The sequence below is a fragment of the Crinia signifera genome, chromosome 9, assembly GCF_055691185.1.
Source record: "Crinia signifera chromosome 9, ASM5569118v1, whole genome shotgun sequence".
NCBI classification, from domain to species: domain Eukaryota; kingdom Metazoa; phylum Chordata; class Amphibia; order Anura; family Myobatrachidae; genus Crinia; species Crinia signifera.
The window spans coordinates 38,935,076-38,951,359 of NC_139225.1; the positions used below are offsets into that span (position 1 = coordinate 38,935,076).

Here is a 16,284-nt window from a genome sequence, read left to right on the forward strand (position 1 = left end):
GCTCAAATCAGTTTGACTCAGAATATTTTCGGATACAGGAGCATCAACCTGCGATTGTTACTTGTGCAATCAGTTCGTGATATTTATCATATTGAGGTTTGTTTTACAAATTGCCCTGCTATGTATAGGTCCCTTTGTGGACATGGATGTGTCACACAAATATAGTGATTACTATTTCTTGCCCTAGCATTGTTGTTCTCTATGGAGACTAGGATTCCACCAATCAGCAGCTCAGTGTTTCTATTACTTTCGTTTTCAATTCTTTTTGTTTTTCCACTTTTTATTCAACAGAGGAAAAGATTTGTTTTGCTTGTGCACCGTTTTATATACAGAGAAGGGTGTTCCGGACCACATTAGGGCCTTATTCGGGTTGGCTCACCAGGCAGCTGCCTAGCGAGAACCTTAGTGATTCAAAAATAATAAAAAAAACCTTTGCCCCAAATGTCTGTACATAACCCCCATTTCTCTCTCCAATTCCCATTCCCAGAGAGTGAATATATATTTTGTTTATTCCTAAGGAACACGCGGATTCTGCACATGAACCATCTGCAGAAATGACTACACTACATTCAGATCTAGAAGAGAAGATATTGTCTATACTGGAGAAAGCTCATTCTGCAGATTGCAGATCATCACATCTACAAGGTGAGTCAGTAATGGTCGATTATTGATGAAGGGGCACATTTATCATTAAATATTTATGTTATCCCCAGAGAACACCAGTTTCCAGGGGTTAATTGCATTTATAGTATCACACAAGTAGGGAACCAGTGAGCCGGGAATGAGAAGACTCTGCAGCGGGAGCAGAGCACTTTAAGAAAAAAAAGCCCATAGAAACGAATAGGAAGCCATTGATTGGCTGAGACCTCTCTCAGCCAATCAGCGATTGGCTCATACCTCTCTCAGCCAATTGCTGATATGCTGAGAGAGGTCTCAGCCAATCAATGGCTTCCTATTCGTTTCTATGGGCTTTTTTTTTTGACGCGCTGCCTGGCAGCGTCTTATCCTGTTCGGCTCCCTGCACCGCCAGCAGGGAGCTGGCCGCCAGGCCTCCCCAGCAATGGCCTTTCCCTACCACATGTACATGCACACACAGGCATTTTAGGGTTAATTTTGTTGGGAGCCAATTGGCCTACCAGTATATTTTGTGATTTTGTGAGCAAACTGGAGTACTAGGAGGAAACCCACACAAGCACGGTGAGAATATACAAACTCTGCACAGTTAGGGCCATGGTGGGAACCCGTGACCTCAGTGCTGTGAGGCAGTAATACTAACCATTACACCATCCGTGCTGCCCACCTGTACTTGCTATTAATATCCCTCCCAGATCCCAAATTGCTAAATTGGCCCCATGGGCCCTCAATGCAAACAAGGCCTCCATATTATACTAGTTAAAAGCCCGTCAAAATGAGAAATCATCGATGGTGTATGGGCTATGTCAAATAGTTTTGACATTGATGTGCGAGAATCAGATGGTTTCCCACCAGCGATATTGAGCTTAACTGAATAGTTAAATTATTCTTTTTACATCAAGGGGCCAGGACACGGAGCATAGCTCCGCTCCCAACACCCATGAAGCCCCATCTTCGTATTTTTGATTGGCCCACAGGCCAATCTTTCAAAGCAAATGGATGACCATCGATATGTAAAAACATTGATGGTCATCAATTTCATACTTATACACCATCGATAGCCAGTTGCACTTTTGCCATTGATGGCCAAGGCAACGATGGCCATACCTAGCTCTCGCTCTCTCTTTTACATCCAGGAAATTAAAAACAGATAATTTTAGTTTCACTTTCTGTTAAGGAGTAATTTGGTCTGTGAAGTGGCCTCTAGTGGTCACTGGTTGTACTTCACCTCTAAAAGGTGAGGAGGGTTCATGCTAGTTACACACCAGAACAGTTATGATTGTGATATGATGGTACGATGGTCGCACGATCTGATGGGATATTTTACAAATCCTGACTGCAGCATGTAGACTCTTCAAACCGACCAAACGACCAGCGGGGACGCGCATCGGATCAGAATAGGATCTAGAACATTCCAAAACATGCCCAGTTTACATACAATCGGTTGAAATTGCGTCGAAATTGGAGGAATTGAGGCCAAATCGTTCTGGTGTGTACCCAACATTAGCCTTTTATATAGAGTGATGATAATTACGCAGGGGTGTTGTAAGGTAGATACAGTCATTTGTCAAAACAGACAAAAACAGATAAAAGCAAATGTGTTACAGATTAAGCTAACTTGTACCATATAAGTATAATGTACCCTCTATGGTATCAGCGATAGGTAACATCATGCACTTGGCATCTAGATGATTCTAAAAATGTCTGAAGTTCTGTGGTTTTACCTCACAGCTGATAGAACAACATGTTCTTGGAATTGCACATAGTAGTTACAGATCGTAAATGAAATGAATGCTGGCTGTTCGGAATGACCTATCAGCCTGGCCACGAGCTCATTGATGTTTCCTGCTGAACCTGATGCTTTTTTAGGGTGTTGCGAAAGCCCCGTCTATGGGCCTAATTATTATGTGGCTTTAAATTCAGGCTCCCATATATCAGAAATCTGGAATCCACAATTTGTTGATTTTGCAATTTCTTCCACAGTTGAACAGATCCAACCTTGCAGCCTGCGCCCATTCACTATTATTGATTGATTATATTATATTGATCAGTGATTTGCAGAGATTTTTTTCTCTTCAAATCTGAAAACGCCCATACACCACCTAATTGTAATCTCTATGGCAGTGATTGTCAGCAGTGGAAGAATTGTATGATTGTCAAAACGGTCGCACAAAAGACCGATCGCCACCACGTTGGATAATCTGCGACGGCGATTGTGGTCACTTTTTTGATTGCAGTAGTCAACAATACATTAGCAATGGTTTGGGGGCAATCATCACAAAGGGGCTGATTCAGACGTGTTCGCTATGCTGCGTATGTTCGAACAGGTAAACGGCGCCCAACTGATCTCCGAATTCGGGGCACTTGACGTCAGCTGCGGGCATCGCCATGCCTGCATTAGCAGGGGAGCGTCCATCGTTTTTATGGGGACACTGGGTGTTCCCCTGCTGCTGCCCTCCTACCTACCCTTAGTGAGCGAACGTTTCGGCGAGTGTTCCCGGGGTTTGCCCATGAGCATTCTCACGTATGCTCCGACCACCAAACATCAGGGAAGGGGCCGAATTGGGACCCGAATGAACGTGATCAAATTGTCCAAATCCATCGCTGATGTATGGCTAGCTGTAAAGGCCCCCATACACTATGCGATTTTGGGACGATTTCATCCGATTTCGGCACTTTGTGCCGATAATCGGATGAAATCGGCCCAAAATCGTAGGTATGTGACATTTGTTCCGATCCGATGCGCGGTCCCGTGCGCATCGGACCGGATCAGGGAGGTCGGACGGTCTGTACATACGATCACGTCCGACCTCCCTGTATGCATATGCCTGCCACCTGACAGGCATATGCATACAGACACCGGGGGAGTAGTGGGGGCGGCCAGCGGCAGCGGTAGTGGGGGCGGCCAGCGGTGGTGGGGGCGGCCAGCGGCAGCGGTGGTGGGGGCGGGCAGCGGCGGTGGGGACGGGCGGCGTGTGCGGTGAGCGCAGTGTACTTACACATAGCAGCAGCGGCGGGGACGGGACGCGCAGTGGCGGCTATTATATTTTTAAAATACTTGTCAAATGACCGGCCGCTCTCTGATTGGCCGGAGAGCTCTCAGCCAATCAGAGAGCGGCCGGTCATTTGACAAGTATTTTAAAAATATAATAGCTCGGCCAATCAGAGAGCGGCCGGTCATTTGACAAGTATTTTAAAAATATAATAGCTCGGCCAATCAGAGTGCGGCCGGTCATTTGACAAGTATTTTAAAAATATAATAGCCGCCACTGCGCGTCCCGTCCCCGCCGCTGCTGCTATGTGTAAGTACACTGCGCTCACCGCAAACGCCGCCCGCTGCCGCTGACCGCCCCCCCCCCCCCACCGCCGCTGCCCGCCCCCACCACCGCTGCCCGTCCCCACTACTGCCGCTGCCCGCCCCCACTACTGCTCACCGCCCTGCAGCTCCCCGGGTTTTTTTTTACATGGGATAAATCGCATGCGATTTTATCCCATGTAAAAAATGGCACATCAAGTGCCAAATTGTATGTGAGCCTCCCGGGGAGCTGCCGGGCGGCTCGCAGGTAAATTGGGTCCGACTTGTCCCTAGGACAAGTCGGCCTAATGTATGGGGGCCTTAAGATGGTACACACCTATAGATTTATCTGTCCAATCTGGTGGGAACAAAAATCTGATCATTGATCATGATCATTTATTGGAGCATATGACGATCACCCATTAGCTCCCAAATGCTGGAAAATTTACAAAAACTATTGTTCGGATAAATGTATTTAATCTATTGGATTCAACCAATTTATCTGAATTACTATTTCCAGCATTTGGGAGCGAATGCTTGGTTTCCCTTTGCTTGTATACATTACCATGTTTTTGTTCTCCCCAAATAGGTGGGACAGATAAATCTTCAGGTGTGCATATATATTTGTGGGCTACATGCAAAAGCAGCCAGTATTTACCCTGCATAGAAAAATAATACATATATTTTTATCCCTTGCAGTGTAGCATGGCTTGTTCCGAATCAGGCCCTATGTGAAATTAGCTAAACTAATGTTAAAATAGGAACAAAACAGTCCCCAAAAACTATTCTCGATGAACTGGTTTAATTCTTCCTTCTACATCTTGGCCGTGTTTTTGGAATTGTTAGAATGACTGAAAGTCTGTAGTCAGACCTATTACTATAAACACATGCACTCAGCCTCCCCTCCCGGGTGTGAGGTTAACAGATCCTATGAACACTCTTCCTTATGAGGAGAAGAATTCCTTTCCAGTGCCTTACTCAGAATAATCCTCCAGAAATCTTTCTGCTGGATGACCCAGTAAGGATCGTAGAACAAGGCTGCTGTAATTTGTAATAATCACCTTCCTTCCACTCCCTCCTTGTACTTCTGTGATACTGTCATGGTAACTGTGTGAGGAACTGAGAAACAGCAGAGCAATGTCGAGTCCAACCATGGCCGGTCTTTGCCAGTTTCTTGCAGCTTTTGGGTCATTTCATTTAGATTTTTAACGGTAACTTTTGAATAGAAAACATGTTTTAGTAGATACAGATGTATTTAAATTGTAAGACATTAAAATGTGTCTCATGTTGTGACTAAGAGTGGGATGTATTAAAATACATTGCCGCCCATCGCACCGCATCACGGTGACGGTGGCCCCACCCGATGCCTGTGATGTGGCGTGCGGGGGTCTCTATCACATCCCTGGGCTCCCCCTGGCTGGGAAGCAGATGCCCTGGGCTCCTCATCCTCCCCCCACAGCTGGAAGGACCTCTGGCTGTGTTGCTAGGTGGAGGAGGAGTTTGAGGTATGCTGGGGAGTGGGGTCGGCATCTGAGGCGGCTTGTGGGGGCCGGCATTAAGAAGCCCATAGGCTTCTATAGGGTGGCGATACCCTGGGTGGTGAATACGAAGCGGCCGGGTCTTAGTAAATTTGAAAATGTGGTAAAACCCCCGAAAATGGAGGTTTTACAGCATTTTTCCCTTAGTACATCCTGCCGTAAGGGGGCGATTTGTTTTTTTTTTTTGTTACAAGTGAGCGCCGGATGGAGCAATTCAATTGCTGCTGCATTTGAGGCTGGAATGCTATAGGCGCACACATTTCTGCTCACAGCCTTTTGAGGTGGTTGGGTGTTCTAACAAGGACTTTAGGGTTTATCCAGGTAAATTGGTTTATGTGGGCGTGACAAGCACAATAACAACTATTGGCCGCCTATAAACAATTGAATTGCCCTGCCATGCTACCGGAAAAAAATTAAAATGAATTTTCTCCTTAATCTTTTAAGAGGTATGTAAGTATCCAATATATACAGTATGGTCTTTTTTACACCGGCAGCCAGTAGAGGATGCCCAATGGAGCTATTCAAATGTAGCTCCGTTGGGCGCTTATGGCTGCTGGCATCTGCGTTTCAGTTTGCACGCCTGGGGTGGCGAGCTGAAATGCGCAAAAACAATCACCTGTTTGGTGCGCAAATGGGACTTTTAACGTTGCGCTCATTAGTTTGGTCGAGTCTAACCGCTATGTACGCCTTAATGGGCAAGATCAAAACAAAATCTCCTTTGTAGTGTAATGTGGCATGTTCGGTGTGAAATTTTAATACATCTGCTGGTTACAGTTAATTGTTTTTGTGTGTATTTCCCATTTTGGTTTTTCATACTTTGCTTTTGCTTTCCCACATTAGCTGAAGCTGAACTACTCTGGAAAGAGAGCGTAGAGCTAAGAAATGAATGTAAATCTCTCTCTAAGGAAGCAGCGGAACTGCTCTCCATATTCACTCAGCAAACAGCTGCGCTCAGGTACTGTATGAGCTACACACTTGTGCTACATTTTTGTATTACTGTTGTTCATTTCTATCCCTTTACATTGCCAGTAATATTAGGCAATAGAGAATGTGTAACCATTCCCAGGGCCGTAACTGGAAATTGTGGGCCCCGGGACTGATTTCTAGTCCCGAGCCCCCCTCCATGACACGTAATGCCCCTTTTTATGCTCACTCACCGCCCGGCTCTGCTGCTGTGCTGGTCACTGAGGGGGGAGCAGAGTGAAGCACAGCCCCCCCTTCTTCCGCTGCCCTGCCCCCCATTAAATCACACTGCTTCCAAAGTGCTTGCATAGAAGCGCAGGCTTCTCTTTCATTTCCAGAAGCTCCCAACCATTTAAAATATGGCGTTGACTTGTGAGCCAGTCGTACCTCGCGGCCTGGCAGCCAATCAGAGCAGCTGCCAGTACGTGAGTTCTGATTGGCTCACCAGACAGTGCTGCATTTTTAATGGCCACTAGTATCTGGAGGTGTAGGAGAAGCCTGCACTCGGGGCGCAGTGAGCTTAAGCTCAGCGGAGGCAGTCGGGCATGACTGCTGGGGGTGTGGTGGGTGGAATGAGTGGCCCGGTACAGCTGTGCCCACAGTACCCCCATGATGGCGGCCCTGATCATTCCCCCTAGGCCCTGCTCACAGCTTACTGCTCATTTCTTACCAGACCCTCACTAGGATCAGCTTAGTCAGAAGCAAAGTAACCTATTTTTTGGGGGCAGTGGAAGAAAACTTCATAACTGATCTACAGATGGAAGCTATTGTCGCCGCTGCATCTGTAGTGATTGAAAGGGCTACAGTGTCTGGGTAGACAGTGAATAGGTCGACACCAAAAGATCGACATTCAATAGGTCGACACAGACAAGAATCAACATGCACTAAATCGACATTGCCAAATGGTTGACATGCAATAAGTCAATCTTGACAGAAGGTCGATGCAAATAAAAGATTGACGTGACAATGGTCGACACACGAAAAGATCGACCTGAGGTTTTTTTTTACTTTTTTTATTTTTTTTTATTTGGACTTTCTCAAACTTCACCCTTCACATGGGCTGCAACTGAGAATGGAGCATGGCGAGCATACACGCTACACTAATTGGGGATGTATGGTGACAGCTGTCAATACGGACACCCCAAAAAAGTGAAAACTTAGGCAACATTTTCTATTTCGACCTTTTGCCCAACTTAGTGTATATTGACCTTTTCGTCCGTGTCGACCTATTGGATGTCAACCTTTTGTTGTCGAGCTATTGATGATCTACCTAGACTGTAGAGATTTCAGTCCACACCCGCGTCTTTGGCATATTGTCACCGACTCCTCCATGCCCGCTAAGACGCAGCATCGGATCATCCACGTGAACATCGGACATCTGAGTCACCCTTGTTATCTCCGTTAAAATCACACAACCGGCTCCGGTAAAGCTGATTCCAAGGATGAAGCCACTGGCACTCCCTTGTCGTCTGGAATGCTGCTTGTCATCGTCCCCAAAGGCCAGCAGCATGTCAATCAAGCTGCAGCTTGTTGAGCTCTACGACTGAGTTTGCAGAAACATTTCTGCACATTCACAGTTCAGCTCCTGCGGAGATTTGCAAAACTATGGGGGTTATTCTGGTTCACTCGGAAAGGCACAATCACTCTCTAATGGACAAAACCATATGCACTGCAGGTGGAGCTGGTGTAACATGTGCAGAAAGAATTAGATTTGGATGGGGGGTGTACTTCAAACTAAACTCTATATCGCAGTGTAAAAATAAAGCAGCCAGTATTTACTCTGCACAGAAACAATAAAACACCCAAATCTAACTCTCTCTGCACCCTGCAACACCTCTAGATTTCCTGTGACCTCCGTGGTGTGTAAAGCAAAATAATATTGCTAGTCACAATGTACAATACACGGTACACTGGATCCTAATCCAAATACTCTAGTAATCTGCATATTAAAGACCATTACACCACCCTGTAGTTTTATCATTTCAGTGTAAAGGCCCCCATACACTAGTGAGATTTGGTCCGATTTTGACACTATTCCGATCTGACAGGTTGCACATAAGATAAATGGGAGGCCGCTGATTGGTTGGCTGAGAGCTCTCAGCCAATCAGTGGCTTCCCATTCATTTGTATTGGGGGGGGGGGTTACAGCTCGGCTCCTGGCTCCCCACGGGGAGTACAATGTGTTAAGGCCCCCATACATTAGACCGGACAAGTTGGCCTTAACACATTGTACTTTCCTGAGTGAGGTATAATTAATCTTTGTTTCTTTATTCACCTCCCTGCTCCCAACCATCTGAAAGTTTTATAATCAATACAGTAAATTTGTAAATTATTGCCTATTATTGTCACGTATTCGTATAATGGATACACACCTACATATATCTGTCCAATCTGCCTTTCTGTCCAATTTCAGACTACACTACAACGATATGTCTGACCCTGAAGTCGGATGCGATTTCCCTTGAACTCCCCCTGGACCTTCCCGGGAGTGATTCCATCTAATTTTGTACTTTAAGGCCCCCATACGTTAGTCCGACTTATCCTAGGGACAAGTCGGACCTGATTTCACCCTGCAGCTCCCCGGGAGGGGGACACAGGATTAGGCACTTGATGTGCCAAGGTTTGCATATGATAAATCGCATGGATTTATCATATGCAGTCCCCGGGGAGCTGCGGGAGGAGGGAGCCATGCGGGGGACATCAGCGGGCGGGGGATGCCGGCTAATAGAGAGCCGAGCAGGGGGAGGCTGCATAGGAAGCCGGGCAGGAGGAGGCTGTTGTCGTGGGGTGACAGCGGGAGCAGGGCGCCGGGCAGGGAGGATGACGCTGGCTGCCGGACAGCTGTCATCCCACCACAACAGCTTCAAGTGCCTCCTGCCCGGCTCCCTATGCAGCCTCACCCTGCCCGGCTCTCTATAGCCGGCATCCCCCGCCCGCTGTCATCACCCGCACGGCTCCAGGGCTGGGCTGCACATAAGATTTAGCAAATCTTATGTGCAGCCCGTCCGACCTCCCGATCCGATGCGCACGAGACCGCGCATCGGATCGGAGGCGGTGTCTGCAAGTGCGATTTGGGCCGATTTCACGGCCCGATTCATCCGAATCGGGTGAAATCGTACCCAAATCGCATAGTGTATGGGGGGGCCTTTAGTGTCATTTTTGCATAAGATGTATCTCATGTGATTGATCAAGCCGAGATAAATCGCATATGATATATATTTTATGATATACAATTGTACCATAAGATATATCTGATGGGCTGGATTAGGGGCTAGAGGTACTAAAATGTCAGTCAAACTTTCTGAGATATATCGCATGCATAAAAAGCACTCCTTTTGGCATCCGATTCCGATAAATCACTGGTGCAGTATGACCGACCTAGGGGCTCCTATCTGACATTCACGGGACCACGCATTGAATCGGATGGAAAACACAAACGATGTGGCACTTTGCAGACGGTATAGCGATCCGAATGGTCGTTATCAGCTGAGGTCGTACAAATTCGTTCTAGTGTAAGGGGCCCTTTATTGTAAAAATCAATGAGATTTAAGTACCGTACACACGTAGCGAATTTTGCCTAATTTCTAAGGGATCTGACTAGATCTCTTAGAAATTAAGCATGGATCGCTCCTTGTATTCCCCGGGACGACGGCGGTGCGTGGTACATGAAAAACTTGTGGTGACCTTTTTGAGTGTCCACCATCTACATGTAGATGTAGCTTGGATCAACCTTCTGTCCGTGTCAACCTAAGTTATGTTGACCGTTCTTTGGTGTCGACCTAGACATTGTGGACCCAGGGACCAGATACCGGAAATAAGCTTTCTGAGATGCACCCAAATAAGCTTTCAGAACGGATGCAATGTTAATGTCTACAGACATAATATGAGTTGTGTTTTTGACGTCACAGTATGTGTTCACCTTGTATGACATGTAACCGACTATTCCTCTGCTGACCAGGCCCCAGACAAGACCAGGCACACACCAAGCAAAGGCGGGAAGCAGCATTCTCGGTGACACTAGACCAAGAAACAAGGAAACGCTCACTAGTAGCAGTAAGACTCATCCCAGGAGTAAGAAGAAGGTACTGGTCCATTGCATTGTTATTTTTATTGTGTTATCCAGTGCATTGAGGTTTAATTAGATCAGCTGCGGGGACAAAAGCCTACAATCTGGTATTATAATTATTGTCTGAAATATATTACAGCTTCAAACATGAAACATGATCGTACCTTCCCCAGAGGAATGTCCAGTCTGAAATCCTTAACATAAAAGGGCAGCGCGGTGTTATGCCACGTGCATGACATTGTGTGGAGGGGCGGAGCCACCAGGAAGAGCAGATGCTCTGTGGGGCTGTACAGGCTGACCTGTGCATGTCTGGAACCTCCAAAGGAGCAGCCATTATAATGATCTGGCTATCAGGTCCATGCACCTTGCTAGCCAGATCATGGCTTGACGTGGTCCGAGAGAGGTGGCAGAACTCATTTTTTCTTGCCACTGAACCCCCTGCCCTCCATCTCCCCATTAGGTGGAGCCCAGGCAAGTGCCAAGGTTTTTGGCACCCCTGCAAACCACAAATTATAGGAGGTAGGCACATATTTTGTAAAGGGACAGTGGTCTCAAAATAGTACCCCAAATTCAAATTATGCCACACAGTAGCACAATCATAATCACATTATACTACATGTAGTCACCCTGAGTCATATTACACCACAAATTAGTAGTAGTGGCCCTTATTCACATTGTGACACACATAAGTGCCCCTTATTCAAGTTACGCTACACAGTAGTACTCCTTTTAAATGTATGCCACCCTTACACATAATATAGATTGTAAGCTCCACTGGGGCAGGGACTGATGTGATTGTTCAAATATTCCCTGTAAAGTGCTGTGGAATATGTGTGCACTATATAAGAAACTGTTAATAAATAAATAATAAATAATGGCCAAAGTAGTATACACATAATGCCTCGTGGGGGTCCATAAAATAGGTGGCGAGCGTAACGAGCCACCGTGCCCGCAGCGTGGCGAGGACAGCGAGACATGCTGTCTGAGTCCGGCCAGTTGGGCTAATGACTGTCGGAACCCTATACCACACCCACATACGATGTGCCACAAAAGGGAGCCGCTGGGATAGGATTTTCTGTTGGAATTATTGTGCATGGCTATGGTGGAGGTGGTGGAACTTAGTCTCCCCCTTTGACCCTGCAGATACAGGGAACATGGGGCGGCGACTGTGCACCCCCAGAGCCCTGACTGCATTACTAGTTACGTCTCTGTATGTAAGTAGTTCTTAAGGTGCCCATACACGTGCCGATACTGGCATGCGGTTTGTGCTAAAATAGCATCGCATTGCATGCGTTGTGCATGCCATATGCATGCGAAGTAGCACATACTTTTTGTACTGTGCGATGAGATGCCGCTGGAGCGCGCATCTCAAAGCACACATCGCAACGGCACGTGTATGGGCACCTTTAAGCTCATTTCTCAGACAGCTCATGTTTTGCAGGTGACACAGGTACACAGGTGTAGTCATTAGTCACTGACACATTTAAAACAAAAAAAGGATCCAAAGGTGGAGCACTGTTAAACATGCACTGTTAGAGGTCCCGAAGCAGGGCCTGATTAAAGGTTCCAGACACAAATGACTAATACACATGTAGCTCCCCTTGTAATGCTGCTAAACCCATGTGCATGTAGCGAAGGTTACAGAACTGGCATGTAGGATCTAATGCTTGTGGCATGGGAAGGAGACTTTGGCTTTAGGCTGCCCAGCTGGCGCTGTAGCACAATGTACATAAAGTAATGGTTCCATCAGTAAGTTACATTGGCACAGCCATCTGGCAGCCACCTTAATAACTTTACCCCCCACAGTACATCAGGACAAATGATCGCTAACAAGCATGGAATATATTAGGCCATCATTTTTTTCATTGGCTGTCATCGGCAAGGCTGGCGCCCTAGGCTGCAGCCTAATCAGGCACTGTCCTGAAGGCTGAGTTCAAGAATGTATGAACTATCTGTAAAAGCTTTTAGTCCCAATAATCCTGGATAGAAAGCTCATATGTTAATGATTTATAATGATAAATTAAATATGTTTACTTGAGTGTATTAAGGGGATTATTCTGGTTGGTTTGCAAAAGCAAACTCCTTTAATGGACAAAACTATGCTGCACTGCAGGTGGGGCAGATGTAACATGTGCAGAGAGTTACATTTGGGTGAGTTATTTTGTTTCTGTGCAGGGTAAATACTAACTTATTTTTACACTGCACACTCCTCCCAAATGTAACTCTCTCTGCATGTGTTACATCTGCCCCACCTGCAGTGCAGCAGGGTTTTGTCAATTAAAAAAGAGCGTTTGCTTTTGCAAACCAACCAGAATCACCCCCCTAGTGTGCATTTTTTCACTGTGATTTTGTATTTGATAGAATAGATTCCCACCATAGACATTGACTCCTAGTTATCAGTTACTATGACGCACATGTAATGACCCTCTTGCCTCTGTCCTCGTGTTTAGGGAGAAGACCAGCTTCAACTTTTGAGCAAAAAATACAACTTCTTACGACAAGAAGCGCCTGAGATCATGCGGGAGCTCCACGTCCTGCAGCGGGACTTGAAGAATCTCCCTCCTCATCATAGCAAGGTGAGCGCAGGGGTGAGGGAAGTAATACTCCACCAAGGCCACCACTTGGTAGAGCTGGTCTCCACTCAGGGAAACCTAGCGAGTCAGTGCAGTCTCAGCTGTCCTGACTTTTGGGTCTCAAATGGTGAAGAGGGTTACACACAGTAGGTGTACAGAGTTGGGACTTAGGGGCCGATTCAGGATTGCTCACATCGATCCAAATTGCCCCGATGGTCGGGGTTTGCGCATGCACATTTCGGTGAGTTCGGTGCATTGAGGGAGGGCCGGGAGCAGATGCTGGGCCGGACCTGTGTAACGCCCAGTGGTTTATGGGCATCCCCTGGGAACGTGGGCAGGCCGATGCTGGATATCAGCCACCCGCCCCATCTTCATTCTAGTGAATAAGTCAGTTCAGACTGTTTTTTTTTTTGTGAAGGCAAGAGACAGTATGGGCAGTACATACGGTGTAATGGTTAGCATTACTGCCTCATAGCACTGAGGTCAGGGGTTCTATTCCTACCATGGCCCTAACTGTGCCGAGTTTGTATATTCTCCCCATACTTGCATGGGTTTCCTCCGGGTGCTCCTGTTTCCTCCCACAATCCAAAAATATACTGATAGGCTAATGGCTCTCAACAAAGTTAACCCTAGAATTATTGTGTGTGCATGTATATGTGGTAGGGAATAGAGATTGTAAGCTCCACTGGGTTGGGATCATTTGGTCTACAACATGATGGTCGACAGTCATTAGGTTCACACCAAAAGGTCGACATGGTTCTAGGTCGAAAGGTCATAAGTTCGACAGGTCATCAGTTGGACAATGTCTAGGTCGATGGTCAACAGGTCGACATGGTTTTTTTCACTGTTTTTTAATTCGGATGTCAACACAGTCAACATGGACACAGTTTAAAGTGCACGTCATCCCCTCGCTGCGCTCGCAATGCTTCAGGCACGGGCATGCTCCACACTATTTTATTCTCCCTCAGCGCCCTAGTGGATGGTAGGGCATGACATACCGCCTGTCGGCTCAAAAACTAGTGAAAAACCCCATGTCAACCATTCGACTGTCGAACTAATGACCTGTCGACCTAGACCCATGTTGACCTTTTCACATGTCGACCTAATGGTGTCGACCATCATGCTGTAGACCAAATGACCGCATCCCGCTCTGGGGCAGGGACTGATGTGAATGTTCAAATATCCTCTGTAAAGAGCTGCGTAATATGTATGCGTAATATAAGAAGCTGGTAATACAAGGATGCCCCCTATCCCCCCTAATATTTGCTCTTGCAATTGAGCCACTAGCTGAACGCATTAGATGCGATGACTCCATTCTAGGTCCGATAATTGGCAATCTGTCCCATAAGATCAGTTTATTCGCCGACGATGTTCTATTATGTATCCTAGATCCCATAAATTCCCTTCCCGCTCTACATAAAGTATTGCGAGAATACTCCGAAGTTTCATACTATAAACTCAATACTAGTAAGACGGAGGCCCTCCCGTTAGGCCTCCCGCCTGACCTGGTCATCAAGTTGAAAGAAAAATACAACTACTCTTGGCAGCCTTGCTCTTTAAAATACTTAGGAATTCAATTGGCTCCCGGAAAACATATCATTGATTGTAATTACAACCCCCTATTAAGGGTATTCTCGGATTTAACTAGAGACTGGATGATGCACGACGTTTCGTGGCTAGGGAGAATTGCGGCTGCCAAAATGGTTCTTCTACCAAAATTAATGTACCTTTTTAGGTCTATCCCAAGACCTCCCTCTAAGTCCGTTCTTCAAAGATTTAACCAACTTGTAACTAAATATGTCTGGAAGGGGGCTAGACCGAAGATAGCAAAGAAAACTCTAATAAAACCCAAAACAAACGGCGGTGTGGCCTTCCCTGATCTAGAGCGCTACCTTGCCTCATGTACCCTAAATCAAATTAGGGACTGGACATCACCTCTCGACCAAAAACCCTGGGTAGTCCTGGAAAGCTCCTATTCCCACCCGATTCCATTGGTAGACTTTTTGTGGCTTCCCCCTGCGATATCACGTAAACTTGCAGCACCGTGTAAATCTATCCAAGTAACACTTGAAGCTTGGCATAAAGTGGTAGAATCTACAGATAAGGCAACCCTACCAGCCCCTTCTTTGTCACTCAAGACCCTTAAGTCTTTAATCCCTATACCTCAGCTGAATAGATGGATTGTTCAGGGCATATCCTCAGTGGGCGATCTCTACATAGGAGGACACCTCAGGTCGTTCACCGAATTACAGAATAACTTTAATATCCCAAAGCAGGACTTCTTTATTTATTTACAATTAAGAAGCTGGCTCCAAACACACCTACCAGCATCAAGCCAATCCCCCTTCCTCCCTACATATATTAAAAATTTAACGAGTGTCCCTTCCCACAAGGGAGGAATCTCTAAATGGTATACCCAGCTCACCCCAGCCTCAGATGGGCATAAATCACCTCCCCAAACACAGTGGGAAAGAGACCTAAAAGTGTCCCTCTCTGAGGAGGACTGGGACGATATTTTCAAGTCGTGTTTTAAGATCTCGCGGTGCTTGCACCACTCTGAAATGTTTTTTAAACTCATCCACAGAGCCTACTTCACCCCGGAGAGGTTGCACAGGATCTGGCCATCCACCTCGAACCTCTGTTGGAGGGGATGTGGTTTGGTTGGAGACCTGATCCACGTCTTCTGGGAGTGCCCGGCTTTGCGGCCTCTCTGGGCTGAGGTATTTCTCCTGATAAGCATTCTACTTACCCACCCCATTGCCCCGGACCCAGCATTTACACTGCTTCACATTTTTCCACCCTATTTCTCTGCTGCGGACAGATATTTAGTTGGACATGTGTTGATAGCCACCAAAGCCTTGATTGCTAAACTATGGAAATCAGAGGTCATCCCGACAGTAGACTCTATCCGTAAAAAAATCCACAAACATTACACTTTTGAAACTACTGGAGCAAAATACTCCTCTGCATCAAATTCAATCCTGATGAAATGGTTTGGATGGTCCCTCTACTGTGACAAAGTGGGTGCCACAAACTTGTTAAGCGATGCTTCTGAGGCCTCAACTCTAATTTCAACTTCTGATGGCCCTTAGCCCTAGATCTATATTATATAGTGTTACCCTATATACCTCTAGAGTCAGACTGTACACCAACTGATTTAAATACTGGTATGCTTCCGTTTTTCTATATCAGAGATATCCATTTGTGCAATTTTGA

General features: G+C 46.3%; 1 protein-coding gene across 2 annotated transcripts in view; it reads left to right on the forward strand.

Moving 5' to 3' along the window:
• The window catches only part of LOC146035444 (uncharacterized), an 87,886-nt gene that overhangs the window by 27,350 nt on the left and 44,252 nt on the right, over positions 1-16,284 (forward strand). For both annotated transcript variants that reach the window (XM_083158880.1, XM_083158881.1), the window contains 4 exons: positions 519-645; positions 6,307-6,421; positions 10,388-10,511; positions 12,946-13,071. In XM_083158880.1, coding sequence (XP_083015006.1) covers positions 519-645; positions 6,307-6,421; positions 10,388-10,511; positions 12,946-13,071 — 492 coding nt within the window. The remainder of the gene's footprint in view (positions 1-518; positions 646-6,306; positions 6,422-10,387; positions 10,512-12,945; positions 13,072-16,284) is intronic.